Raw genomic sequence first — 15,296 nt, 5'->3', positions numbered from 1 at the left:
AGATTATATAGATAGTATACTAACTCTAACAGGAACAGAATAGAGATTATATAGATAGTATACTAACTCTAACAGGAACAGAATAGAGATTGTATAGATAGTATACTAACTCTAACAGGAACAGAATAGAGATTATATAGATAGTATACTAACTCTAACAGGAACAGAATAGAGATTATATAGATAGTATACTAACTCTAACAGGAACAGAATAGAGATTGTATAGATAGTATACTAACTCTAACAGGAACAGAACAGAGATTATATAGATAGTATACTAACTCTAACAGGAACAGAATAGAGATTATATAGATAGTATACTAACTCTAACAGGAACAGAATAGAGATTGTATAGATAGTATACTAACTCTAACAGGAACAGAACAGAGATTATATAGATAGTATACTAACTCTAACAGGAACAGAATAGAGATTATATAGATAGTATACTAACTCTAACAGGAACAGAATAGAGATTATATAGATAGTATACTAACTCTAACAGGAACAGAATAGAGATTGTATAGATAGTATACTAACTCTAACAGGAACAGAACAGAGATTATATAGATAGTATACTAACTCTAACAGGAACAGAATAGAGATTATATAGATAGTATACTAACTCTAACAGGAACAGAATAGAGATTGTATGGATAGTATACTAACTCTAACAGGAACAGAATAGAGATTGTATTGTTGGTATGCTTACAGGACAGGATAGCAATGGAAGAGATGGATAAGAAGGCGTTCAAAACCTTGACAGGTGAACTCAAAGGAACTTACTACCCGTTGTATGGCATGAGCGCGGAAGTCCAGAGACAGCTGACCGAAGACCACTTTCTCTTCAACGATAGAGATAGGTAGGCCTTAAAGCACAGGAGATAATTTACGTCTCAACGCGCTCTGGAAAACAACGTAATGGGGAAAATAGACCCCGGTTGTATTATCTAAATAGTATTGATCACAAGGAACTTATAATGATATCTTAGTTCCGACCACAGGCACTTGTTGTTTTGAAACCGTGAGGCGTGAAATTCTATATGACCAAGTTTGGCAACTCTGTTACTGTTAGTGACAGACATGCCGCATCTCACTTTAAACTCGACTAAAAGGAAAGACTGGTTTTCTTTTATCAACCTTTGTAAATGTAAGACACTCTATAATCGTAGGGGACCTTCTAAAGAAATAATGGATAAATGAATTCTGATCAATGAAACCAGACAGACCTAGATCTACAAAAAATACAAAAGAACTTTTGAAACGCTCTTATTGACAAATCATCTGAGAAATTCCTACATTGTGTGATACTTTTTTACCTATAATTTGTTTTCGTTATCAGGTTCCTGAAGGAAGCTAGCGGTTATGACTATTGGCCCGTGGGACGTGGCATCTTCCACAACCCCCAGAAAACCTTCCTGGTATGGGTTAATGAGGAAGACCATCTCAGGTTAATCTCTATGCAGATGGGAGGGGATCTTGCTGCCGTATACAGACGTTTAGTCAATGTACGTACTGCTGTGAAAAAAAACAATTAAGTAGTTAAAATGATGTGTCTGTGGTCAATGTAAGAATGATTATTTTAGTTCAACATCCTCAATCCCGAAAATTTACAATATTTGTTAAAAATCTGAGATCATAGTATATCGTGTTCAAGGGGCGATAATCCTTGTTTAGTTGTTGTTATTCTTCATTCAGTAGATTAATGTGTTTTAACATAAATGTAGATTTATGAGTTCAAGGGATCGGAGCTTATATCAATTCCTTCACGGTGAGACCATCACCCCAATTTAAGTTTGATTATATGTTAACTTTATTATTGAATAGTTTGTGCTATTGTGCATTTATAGGCCGTCAAAGCAATGGAGGAGAGTGGTTTGAAATTCGCCCATCACCACAAGCTCGGCTACCTAACTTTCTGTCCAACTAACTTAGGAACTACTCTAAGGGCCAGTGTTCACATTAGGATCCCCAGACTGTCCAACAGTCCAGAGTTCAAGGCTTTCTGTGACAGACACAACCTTCAGGCTCGAGGTAGGTTTCATCACGTCATGTCCAGAAAACTCAGCCTGGCAAACCAGGAATCTTTACAGAAATAATGTACAATTCCTTTTTATCAGTTTGAAATTAGTTTCATGGTTTATACCATCCTCATATCTCCCTGAGTTACTATTACTGACGTTATACCCACCCCTGGACTATCTTATAGTAAATCTGATGGAAGTTCAGAAGAAAAAATCTGACCAATGACAGGCCTGCAAAGACTACCTTTGAAAACTTCAAAGCTTCACAGACAACCACAGTGTACTGTTATCCATTCTTTTGATATAGATTGCCTGTTCTGTTCTGTTGTCTCCAGTTTCACCATGAGATAGTAACCTGGGCCATGGAGTATCGACGATGGGTTTATGCTTTCTAGAGATTTCTTTTTTTTTATTGTAGAGGATTTAATCTTATTATATAAGTAAGAATTTTTACCAATCCTGAATTCATTGAGATGAATTTAAGAGACGCTTGTGAAATTTGGTTTTGATTACAGGTATCCATGGTGAACACACCGAGAGCGTTGGTGGGGTGTACGACATCTCAAACAAAAGGAGGCTGGGTCTCACCGAGATCGAGGCTGTACAGGAAATGAGGAAGGGTGTCGAGGCTGTAATTGCCGAGGAGAGGAAACTGGACGGTTCTAGTGGCCCAACTGGAAGATTTGGCCGAAAAGCATAAACATTTTGAACAATTATATATCACAGTGTGTCAGCAGAAATTGAGAGACAGTGTGAAAAGTCATTGAGATTTGCTGTAATAGTGCCAATAAGAAACTTTTAAACTTACGTGTGATTTATGTCTTTTGCCATCACCACTACAGTATAACGCTGGCTTGTGGCGACTTGTGGGCGGCACGTCCAGAACGTACAAGCTTTAAGCGGTATTCTTGGATGTGAGATTTAGATATTGAATTGTTGTTATACATTACTTGCGGTTTGCTTGTTTTTTCTTTATAGAAAACATAAATTGTTAAACCTGTATACTTGTCCCGTGCTTTGATCACCACGGACTTTTTGCCATTGTCTAATTGTTAGGTTCCCATTGCATGACATGGTATCGGTATTTAGTGGTGTTGAAAATCAAATATAAAACATTCACAAGCAGCATTCACTTGGCATATCATGTGAGTGTGAATGCAAACTAGACAACGGCATTATTCACACACTGTATGTTTTATGAGACTTTCTGATGGTGAAATACAACTCCTCCAAAGGAAGGCACAATTAGGATGTTCTGTAAGAAACCCTCAACATGAAATGAAGGCTTCTTCAACACTTCAACTGCTGTATTTTTTCTCAGGGAATTCTCACATGATAAACTCGTCCGATCTGTCTGGTGAATTTTTGGCGGAATTTCACTCCAATCATGTTTACAGTCCACGCATGTGACATCACACTCTCCAATCGGTGACGTCACATGTGACACGCTTCAGATAATCAATATTATTAGAAAAATGTGCATTCGGTCATTTCCTATGCGTTGTTTGGTTGTTGTTTTTAATTGTTTTGATAAACAGCATGTACGGATTGATCATCGTTTTTCTTTTCGGGTGATCGGGTGGTGTAGTAGTTAAGCCTAGCCGTCCGGGGTTCGATCCCCGGCATGGACGTCAAAAGGTTAGAAGTCACCTGCCCGATTACGTGGGTTTTCTCCAGGCCCTCCGGTTTCCTCCCACACTAAGATCCCTCGCGCGCTTATATCTGGGCCATCGAGAGTGATTTGCATAAGTTGTATAATTTGTTTCGTAATCGATGTAAAATAAATAAAGTTTATACTTTTTATACTTTTAATTATATATAGTAATATGACTGAAGGCAATGCCTTAAAGGGCGCCGCCAGATGTTTCAGTAAGCATTAATTTTGCAATGTTAAAAAGTTCAGTGTATGGAAATAACGGAGACAAATTTTCTGTTTATTTTTTATTCGTATATTCACATTCTATCATTGTCCCCAAACCCCCATTTGAGAAGGAAACCCACATAAGAGAAGAAAGAAACTTTTATTTCCGTAACAGATATGCCGTTTTTGGTCAGGTGATTATATTGGACTGTAGTCTATCACTTGAAAGCTTGCAAATAAAGAGTAACAGCATTGAGCTTCTGCCGAATGAAGATTACGTTCGTCGGATCTTAAAAGCGTTTGAATCGCTTGATTATATAATTAGCTGACTTCAAGCATCGCATTCACGCTGATGGGATTTTTTTACAGTGAATAAAAAAAATGGCGGCCGCAAACTGAAGCTGTTAGTGTGTAGGATTGAATTTTAAATTATTCATTATTTTCATGTATGCGTTACCTTAGAAGTGCTACGCAGTTTAGCGTAATATCGCATAAGTTTCGTGTAATAACGCCAAAAGTTTCGCGTAATAACGCCTCTAGTTATGCAAAATAAAAAAAAAGTTTTGCGTAATAACGCCAAAGTTTCGCGTAATAACATCAAAGTTCCGTGTAATAACGCGATAGCTTCATGTAATAACGCCAAAAATTTCGCGTTATAACGTCTCTAGTTTCGCGTAATAACACCAAAGTTTCGCGTAATAACATCAAAGTTCCGTGTAATAACGCGATAGCTTCATGTAATAACGCCAAAAATTTCGCGTTATAACGTCTCTAGTTTCGCGTAATAACACCAAAGTTTCGCGTAATAACATCAAAGTTCTGTGTAATAACGCGATTTTTATTTCTTTTCTTCTACCAAATTGATCAAACGACCAAGACAAAGTGAAAATTTGAATTGCACCAAGTAAGGTGAATTCATATCGCCAATTCACAATCATATGACACGATGACTTATGCACGATGTGAGTGCTAAGAATATACTATAAAGGGAATATAATCACTGCATAATTTAGCAGCGTTTGTAGAGCGGACAAATATGAAATCATAAGGATTTATTTCAGGAGATCGCGGTGAGGTGGTGGCTATAGTTTGAGAAAAAAAACGTGCATTGACCCTAACAGCAGTAATGATCAAACTCGTAGATTTGGATACGAGTCTGAGTCTATTATCAATTATATATATGAAAATAAGAACTCATAGACGGATGGTCCCATTAAAAAAGCGAAGCAGTAAATTCATCTTACTAACATACCAAATACCAATATTAAGAATGTTTATATTATTAAACATATATGTAGTTGGTAAAATTAATCCTATTTATTAGACTACCTTATAATTTTATCTATCAAAAATGTATCATTGAGTTACCCGATTCTCGATGTTGCAGTTAACTCTAATCACGACAAAATTGACATTTTTTAAGTTACCCTAGTCATACGCAATTTTTCATATAAGTAGAGAAGTTATCCACTAAGTGACAACCATATCTACTACGAGACATGATAATCAAGATGCATCTACACAAGCCCAGGCAAGCTTCCTTTTGATGCAGCTTTCAGCCAGATGTTCAGCCAAATGCTTGATTCCAACGTCCGTGAACCTCTAGATCTGTGTATTTGTTGTTAGAAGACACGATCAAAGGCGGTAATGCCAGAATCTACCCGTCTATTCTGTGAACATACAGCACGATTTTCTTGTGTTTTTGTGCCGTCACCATGTGGGATATGGGTAACTGCAGTTACCCTAATCCGCCCCCCACTTGTGATAAGTACTACAGGATAGGTCAACATATATCTAAAAATTACAGTAAATACTAATGCGATTTATCAGATTTACGTGGGTGTCCGAATCCACAACGCCCATAGAGATCAAGATAGATCACGTACAGATTTTATAATTCGAAATACTGCAAAATATTACAATATGCGCATCCTAAATGTAAGTTCCCGTTATCACTGTTAGTCCAGTAAAAATACGAAAATTAGAGGCACAACCTCCAAATAATTGCAACAAAATTTGTTTTCTGCTTTTTTAGTTGAAGGATCTTAGTATTTTACCATGAAAAAAGTCGCCAAAAATCATATCTTCGGAAAGTCGTTTTTTCAACACCCGAAAAATAAGAAAATATAAAGAAATTACACTTTTGACCACTTTTAATACACTATCTGCTATTTTTGCAATACTTGAAATATGAAATCGGGTATATAGTAAGACAAAATTTAGGTTAGTACAAATAAGTTAAAATGATAAAATATTTTCAGTCAATCCAAGAAATAAAGAAGGATGAAAACGGCTCAAAACCGTTTGGATTTAGCTAGCATTACCGTTTTTGTTATTTCTAGATGCAAACATTTATAAAATCTTACCCTGATTAATATCAGTTAATGTTTTATGTAGTAAAGGATTACTTTTTCTTTGATATCAATGCATGATCGATAATACATTAGCTAGGAAAAAAAACAAATATTAACCTGTCAAGTTGACTGATCGTGCCAATTTGAAGTGCAAATGCTTCCAAATATGTTATATCCTTTTTTTGTATATTTTGTACTTGTTATTTTGATCATTTGTTGTAAAAACGGTATAAATATGCACATCTTATTTAGTAGTAAAAACTTCCTATCACGTTAATTTGGCTGAATACCAAAACATGTCCAAGTCCATAAATCTACAATACAAAAATCTTAATTTTTCGAGTATGCTTTTATTCGTTTGTTATAAAATTTTGCCAATAAATAAATCAGAAATGTGATGATTTTTCAGCTATAAAATTGAACTTGAACTTTTATTTTATTCCTTTATCTAATTGAAAATTATGTAACCCCCATCCGGTTCCATTATGGAAAAATGAAAAACTGACCTATTAAAATATTTGATCAAAAAGAAACTTCAATCTCACTTTATAAAGAACACTTCATTATGGTGGTAATATCTGCCAAAGGATATTGCAATATGATTAGTCACAAAATAGATATTCACATTTTTGATATTTCAACTTAAGGACTTAGCCAATTAGAGAAGTCAAATTGGCACTACATGAGGATTTGACCGAACTCACGTCTTTTATATTTGGGGATATCTTGATATAGTTGTCTCTTTTAGGTGAACTTATAACTATCTAAACACTCGAGACGGTACTTACTGAATTGTTGAATGAAAATTTTGTTAAATGAAAATTTATTTTATTCAATTTGGACTTCAAAATATCCTAGGAAAATGCCAAAAGACCAACTTATAGCAACCATGTTAGTTCAGGTAGTGAAAGTAAAATGTTTACTTTTAAAGCCTTTTATCAACAAGTTTTATATAAAAAGATTCCACCAAAATGAGTATCAATCGTATTGTTGATGATAACAATTTTTTATCTTAACAATCCAACAAAAGCATATTTGGCTGTTGCAAGGACATAATTATGCAATTTTCATGCTGTCATACTTTTTCCCTGTGTTGATTTCAACTTGTTTTGGCAATCTGTGCTGTCCTTATAACGTTCTTGCCATACAGTAATTTTCTAGTGTCTCGTGATAACCATGTCAGTTTATATTTGGCTTCAAAATTGGCAAATTATGCAAATATCACTATTTTTCTGAGTTTTTGGGGGTCAAGAAAAACACTTTCTCAATTTTTTTTATTTGTGGCGACTTTTTTTTCTTGCATAAAACACAGTCATATCTGTATGAAAAACGAAGAAAAAATTATGTTGCAATTATTTTGGGGTAACACCCTATCTTAAGGATGTATTCTTCTGTGGTTTCAGTCCCGTTAAAGTCTCGTTTCGACATAGATCAAAAACGTTATGAGATTTTCAAATACGATTTATCAATATCTGTAGCATGTGGTCTGTAGCAAATTTTGTCAAAAAATTACATTTATATTTTAGTAGATTTTTTTACACAGCGATTTTTAGAAATGGCCCATTTGGCGGCCATTTTGAAATTGTGTCTTTTTTGGCTTTGAGAAGAGCCATCGTTTTCCCATTTTTTACTTAAATAGTTTTTACTTAAATCATCGCTGCGTCAGCATTTTCAGCTGTATCGAGTTAATTTTTGCTGTTAATCTTCACTGGGTTCATGTTAATTAAAACATTGAACATTAATGTGTGAAATGATACACTTTTGTCACTTTATTTTTACATTTAATGGTAATTTGAGCACTTTTATTTTTTAGCCAAAAATATTGAAAAATAACATATATTTAAATGGGGCAAAAAAGTAAGCACACGGACCCCCCATTTTTCTGCCTGATTTAGAAAGAATAACCCTTTCCCTATTGATATGCAAACTATTGACAAAAGTTTAAAACCAGAACTTTTTCTATAAAGTATTAAATTTGACAAAAATGGCTGAAAATGGTGCATTTTGGAGCTCAAAATTAAGGGGTAGGGGTAGCATATGTTGTTATTTTGAGAAAAAATATGACTCTTATTAATCATAACTGATATATTTTTAATGAAGACTACTGGAAAATAAATTCTACAAACATCCATACATATCAAACACCTCATTAGGAAATTATGGCTTTAAATTCTAGTGTATGTGGTCAAAACGGCGAAATTCCAATAAAATCCACTATTTTGTCATTTTGGTATCTTTGAGTGACAATAACTCAAAAACGAGCACACGGACATATGTTTTTTCTTCCATTTTCTTTCATGGTATGAACTCCTCTTTCCAAAAATTCATATGAGAAAAAAAGTTTAATACAAGAAAATTTTGACTTCTCAGAGGAGTACATCCTTAACTGGACTATGTTAATATGTAAAGTTATTGATCACTGAAAGTAGGCTGTGTAATAGGCCTATCATAAATCCCAAAATGGTAAATTTACGTGTAACACTTCATAAACACACGTAATGTATTTTGTTTTGCACTATGCGTATTTGGATAAAGCGGAATAACTCGTGTAAACATAGGTATATATACTGAAGAGCCATCATGAAATGGTGAATGTACAAGAGGAAAGTCGTTGACTTTTATTTTATATATATATATATATATATATATACTTTCTTGTACGGAAAGTGTCGATGGTTTCAGATTCAACTTATATTTGCCGGGAAAAGGGGCATCGGAGACGTCACAAAAGGAAGTACGTCACAACTTTGATGACGTCATCGGCAACAGTCGCTTTGTTTTCATCCGGTAGAACGAAGACGCTTTTGATAACGCTGCAGTTTCCAAATTCTTTTTACTTTTGATAACACGACATGGCTTCTTTGGAAGAGCTGTGGGGTAAACTGAAGGCGGCGGAAGGTTCAAAGTCATTGTTAAAGAAGAATTTAACCGAGACTATCTACAATGAACTGATGGACAAGAAAACAAGTTGTGGTGGTACACTGGCAGAATGCATCAGATCAGGTACAGAGAAAAATATTCATGCTACAGTCACTTTGAGAAATATGTTCTTCTATTTAGCCTTGCTGCAGTAGAGTTTTTTTTTATTTAATAAATTTTATGATTTTTACTTGTTATTTTTGTGGCTGTTACATGTACTTTTATTGTTGTTGTTGTATGAATTATGTGAGTTCTAGGCCTAATGTTAATTCATAATTTTTTTGTGATTTATATTTTTGCTGTGGTATGAATATTGTGAATAGTCGATTTTCCAATTGTACGAGTCTTAAGCGGCGCGCCTATTTTCTTCAATGACATAAGCGATATGCCAGACATACGCGAAGCGAAAGTAGGTTTTCACTACATGCAGACAATCCGAAACCTGGCCTGAAATGAAGTAAAAATAGGGTAAAACACATTTGTTGGGGCATCTGCAATAGTGAATCCATGTTTAGTAGCAAAGAATAAATCCACAGGGTCACGTTGATAAATTTCCCTACGACAAATCGGCAGTTTGAACGATGCAAAGTGTAAATAAAGCGACACAAATATGTTAAACAACATTATGTTGCGAGGAGAACTAGGACCACAAAACACCCAGATACCCAACCTGCATGTTGAACATCATGTATTGCAATAAAAGCAGCAAAACGGAGACCTAAACAAGACATCATCAACTTATACCATAGATCTACATATGCATGGACATGTAGGCCTAAGCTCTTACACGTACAAATGTAGCTATGACAGGGGTTTAGTAACTCTCATATTGAATTAAGGCATCGTAATATCTGCAGCATTTATTTTAATCTCTTTTAGAGTACCTTATGATATCTCAATAACATATATAACAATGTTTTATGTATGATAGATAGAGGATCTTAATCAGACTTACATTTTTTTTTATTAGGATTTATTAGGACAATTGATGGATGCAGGCTGGAAGCCTCTATATCCATATCAACAATATGCATTCATAAAATAAGTAAATAAATTCCAGTATATCAATGGCTATGATCCTACAATATAGACTATTAGATTTTAAAACAAATATTTTTCCAGTGTTTATCTAACATTACTTCAAAGTTGTATACAGTATCTGCATCTATAATATGTTGCGGCAAATTATTCCATATGTCTACTATTCTGTTACTGAAGAAATTCTTTCTTTCTAATTCTAAATTGCAACGTTTCTTAAAAATTTTCTCAGAGTGACCTCTCTTGCCTGTACTGTCCATTTGGAAAAAGTTCTCAGTGACTCTATGATCATATATGTTTTTTACTATTTTAAAAACAGTTATAATGTCGTCTCTAGTTCTCTGATGTTGTAAAGTTGGAAGATTTAGTCTTTCTAAGCGTTCCTCGTATGTTAGGTTTTTGAGTCCCAGAATAAGTTTTGATGCCCTTCTCTGGACATGATTGAGTGTCTATGAACACTGTGGAAAGTGGCATATCAAAGCGTTTAAGGAGATTAATAAATTTAATATTATCAAGCCATGAGTGTAAGATTCTATTCAATTCTATATCAGATCAGTACAATTGTGTTATGGAAATCTAGATAGAACTTATCAACTTTCCATTTCAAGAGTGGTGGAATCAAGCTTGGAGTTGACATTTTTGTCAACAGAGACACTTGTGTGACATCATATTTTGATCATGACGTCATTATTTGTACCTATGATGTCTCAATAGTATTTTTAATTTACAGGTGTGTTGTGATATTAATGGCATTGCTAAACGGGCCAGTTGATTAGTTATGTGATAAATATACATTTGTGCTAGATATTATAACATGTCAAACTACTGTATATATATTTTAAGCATAATGAGGAAAAACGGTATAAAGCTAGTATATTAATAATCCGAAATAAAAGGTCAAAATAAATAAATTCAAAGTAAAATCAAAATCATTTCTATGGAATATATATTCAGCCACTATAGGGCCTTCTTCAGTCCGAAAATATATTTTAAGAATCAAGCAAAATGCCAAGTCTACATCCTTATCCTTCTGTGGTTCTAGCTAGTGGTTGTCATTTAAATAGTACCATTTACAATTTATATTGAATAAATAACTTTCTAGTGCTATTGTTACTTAGACATGACAAATTGCCCAAACTAGAATCCAGTACATGTTGAAAAGACAATGTGACATCTCAATACTTTCACATTTTGAAGGAGCTGTACCCTTTAAAGTAAAGCCAATTTTGGACCAAACTAATTGAATTTGCGGTGCAATACGTCTTGTGCAATCTTGAGAAGCAATTCATGGAAAAATAAAAAATCACTCAATTGTAATAAATTTGTCATTTTATTCACTTATTTGTATAAAAAGTTTGTGCTTTATTGCTTATTTGTAACAGCATACACTAAATGTTTAAATAAATGCTATTGAAAAAAGGTAATGATCTATCAAATCCAATGAGTATATCCCTGTTTGGGTGTATTATAAATATCATGGTCATATGACGGTAATATTCAGATTTCTCAGAAATAATTGATTTATTGTTAACTTATTAATGCGATTTTATGCAATGAAACCTCTATTGAATGCATGTGTTTCATTGAGTATGGACATTTTATCTCAATCACTTTCTTTCTGTGTCATTTACATGAGGAAATCCCATCTACACTGTAACCAATATATATGGAAGTTCACATCAGATATAGACCTTTTTGCTCTATATGCACTATTTTTAATAGACCTACATGATTTTATATACAGGTCCTGAAGAACTAGGTACTTTTTTCCTTCTTCTTTCCCATTGAAATGCAGAGACACCTGGTTCATACTTTGCTATGATAGATTCCAGCAATGATTGTGGACAGTGATGACAATCTATTGCTTCACAAATCTTGTGGAAGTTAAAAGCTGTCAGTCGGCCATATTGCATCATCTTCCAGACTTAATTTCCAGACTTCCCACAGGGGCTGGTCTCGATATCCTCAACAATTTTTGGTGCATAATTTCCAAAATTCTCTATCAATTGTTCTAAGGTTGAATTAAAATCACTCATGTTCTTAATCTGATTGTCAATTGAATAGGCAAGACATGAAGTGGTCTAATTCCTCTGTGACTGTTCAAATGATTCATCCATATTCTCATACAATATATCCATTTTCTGAGTGTCTGGATGCAGCTGAAATATGAATAAAATAACTTGATTTTAGGCTGTCCTTCTAGATCTGTACATTCACTACTTAACACATTTTCATACAAACATTTTTTGTAGGAACAACACTTACTGCAATACAGTAAGGAATAGCTAGTTTTACATTACATATATAAATTATCTATAAGAGCACTTTAATTTCCATGAAACAACATGTTAGTAGATTTATAGATTTGATCATGTGATTCCTTCACAGTTGGTTTTTATTAGTTTGACACCCTATTAATAACCAAGGTCATGTAACGACATGTCAGGTTTATTTGTGGAGGAAAGCCACTGATAAGTGGTCAGTTCCTACCAATTGCTCCACATGGGATTCTAGCTTGCAAACCAGAGGTAGAGGGCTTGTAGTAGTATGTCGAGACATAAACCACTCGACCACTGCACCCAACCCCCCTCCTCCCCATTGATAATGAAAAGATTTCATATAAGGTTACCAAATCTTTTGGTTTGATTGATTAATCCAAACCTTAGTAAAACAAATATTGAAAAATTAGCAACTTGTTTCTTAGCATTTATTAGCATAAAAAAAAATCCTGCATATACCGCCGTTGTACCTGTTTCAGTTTCGCAGTGAAGTTTTTATGTCCAAAGATTCTCTGTCACAGGCAAGACATGGATCGTAGGTGTCCAAAGTATTCTTTCTCACCCCATGATGATCAGATCATTCAATACAGCTAGAATACCTGTAAAGTATGATAAATATAAGTTCAGCACATACCTTATGCATACATTTTCTACAGGTTTATGGTTTTTTTTCAGTTCCAAATGCATCTGTAATGCATTTTCTTATATTGAAAAAAACCCAAGAAAAATACAGATATATTTATAGTACAAGTTAGTACAGTAGTGATGTAATTTAATCCATTTCAGCAATATACTTGTTGTAAATTTGTATGTGTACTTTCAACCAATGACCTATATAAAAAAAAAATCTAGTGAAAATGAAGTTTGATTACTAAAGATGCTTCATCGCCGACAGAGCGTAAATAATTATTATCATTTGGACAAAAAATTAAGATTAAATGTGTATTTATATTACATCTAACTAACACAAAAAGAAATATATACCAATAATTTATTTTGCTATTGTTGTCTGCACAATCAATACCTAATTCCATATGACTATACCACCACACCTCCCAACTGGGAAAAGTTATACAACAAAAGGGGCTGCAATAGAGGCTCCAGCCTGGTTTCAAAAGTCATCCTGAGGAAATTATTATGTTTAAGGAGCTTTTTTCCAAGCTGATAATTTAATAAACATATATTTTGATTTTGCAAATGATTTCTTAAACATATACTTTATTACTGTTTATAAAACGACATGATTGTTTTTATCAGATAATCGAAATATTTTTTTTATTTTGGTCTACATTTTTACTAACCTGTCAATAAAAATGCAGTTGGCTGACATGACCTCTCCCGTGGATTTCTTTATGGAAAACCATAAATGGCAAAACTTCCAGTTCATGAAGATCTGATATCGCCTTAGCCAGGAACATTATACAAATGTTGCCAGTATATGTTGAAGATCAAACTTTTAGCATGCCGGCTGTCAACAAATAATCGGCAGACCTCACAACTCCTATATGCTCCGAGTCTCATTGTGTCAGTAATCAGACGATTGTGTATAAACGGTAGTCAAAAATATCATACAAGATAAATGTTGGTGATCGAGATGTAAAATCTAGATCTAATGTTATAATAGATCGGGTGATTTCACTGCCTCACACAGTTCATTAAGCTCAACTTTTTAAAAATTGTACGTAGAGATCCCTAACTGATAGGTACATTGATGTAAAGCTTAAATATATTAAGTCATTGCTCGCTGCCATTTGTAAACAAAGTAATTCCGGAAGTGTCTTGTGTCTGGTGTTGGCGATTATAAAGGTGAAAACCAAACCGGAGAGTCCGATTCCGTCATGACGGAAAATGGACTATTGTTTATGTTTTTTTATGATTGTACGACAGTATAGTTAATATAGGGGTATTTTTTATATGTATACTATACTATATTTATTGATAGAACGTCAAACTCCTGTGGTTACGTATAGTGTTTAATTGAATATCATAATGTTATAAACGTAGACCGTCCCTTTGTGACGTCATACGTTTGTAACTTCGCTTTCCGGATCCCGGCAAACATATTTTATTTCTCCGTTCCCACCTATTATAACTCGCTTCTGATATCCGCAAATATTTCATCTGCCAGCTTTCCGAGGGTTTTCTTGACGTGTACCAATATAAAAGTGTGAACTGTGTGCTTATCGGTAAATATAGTATAATTTTGAAGATTCGTGCATGAAGTAAATTCCAAGAATCATAATGGTCGCTAAACAAGCACATGGAATACACGGATTGACGGGAACCCAAAACGAAAAACTCCGCATCAGTTCGGCCTAGTAACTGAACACCAGATTGACCGTCATGCTATGTACCTATGTTTTTGCAGGATATACAGCACCATGACAAAAGTATTTGCGATTTTTTAAAATGGCGGCTCTGCCGCTGTGCGCTTCGGGCGATTAAAGGGGTATAACTCGTACAGAAATGTATATTTTTGGCTATTTTTTTTATATGAAGGCGCAGATGACGTAACTGACGTCATTTGTCAAAGACAGACGTCAGCTTACTAAAATAGCAACGTAAACAAAGCCACGTAAAGATGGGGAAGAAATCGGCGGAAGTTTCGTCTGATATGAAAAAAAGTTATAATAGAAATGAAGTCATACGGACATACAAAAACTTCAGAGTTGGTGAAGGCAACAGGAATACCAGAATCTACGATTAGATCCATATGGAATAGGTATTTGGAAAGTGGAACTCTGGAAAACAAAGCAAGAACAGGTAGGCCGTCCAAGTTGTCAACGAGAGACAAAACATGGCTTTTTCGTTACACAAAAAT

General features: G+C 34.3%; 1 protein-coding gene and 1 long non-coding RNA gene across 2 annotated transcripts in view; one reads left to right on the top strand and one right to left on the bottom strand.

The window, feature by feature from the left end:
• The window catches only part of LOC138335969 (taurocyamine kinase-like), a 33,609-nt gene extending 30,636 nt beyond the window's left edge, over window positions 1-2,973 (top strand). Inside the window, exons 11-14 of the mRNA XM_069285199.1 lie at window positions 715-863; window positions 1,343-1,508; window positions 1,851-2,034; window positions 2,540-2,973. Coding sequence (XP_069141300.1) covers window positions 715-863; window positions 1,343-1,508; window positions 1,851-2,034; window positions 2,540-2,724 — 684 coding nt within the window. The 3' untranslated portion in view covers window positions 2,725-2,973. The remainder of the gene's footprint in view (window positions 1-714; window positions 864-1,342; window positions 1,509-1,850; window positions 2,035-2,539) is intronic.
• Window positions 2,974-10,693: 7,720 nt separating this feature from the next.
• Window positions 10,694-14,340, bottom strand: LOC138335965 (uncharacterized). The gene is made up of 3 exons (XR_011210371.1): window positions 13,777-14,340; window positions 12,946-13,074; window positions 10,694-12,355 (listed from the first exon to the last, which is right to left on the bottom strand). It is a non-coding gene; the product is annotated as an uncharacterized lncRNA (long non-coding RNA).
• Between the last annotated feature and the right edge of the window lie 956 nt (window positions 14,341-15,296).

Source organism: Argopecten irradians, chromosome 1, assembly GCF_041381155.1.
Source record: "Argopecten irradians isolate NY chromosome 1, Ai_NY, whole genome shotgun sequence".
Classification (NCBI taxonomy): Eukaryota; Metazoa; Mollusca; class Bivalvia; order Pectinida; family Pectinidae; genus Argopecten; species Argopecten irradians.
The sequence above is the reverse complement of the archived record's forward strand: the minus strand, read 5'-3'. Positions and strand labels throughout refer to the sequence as shown.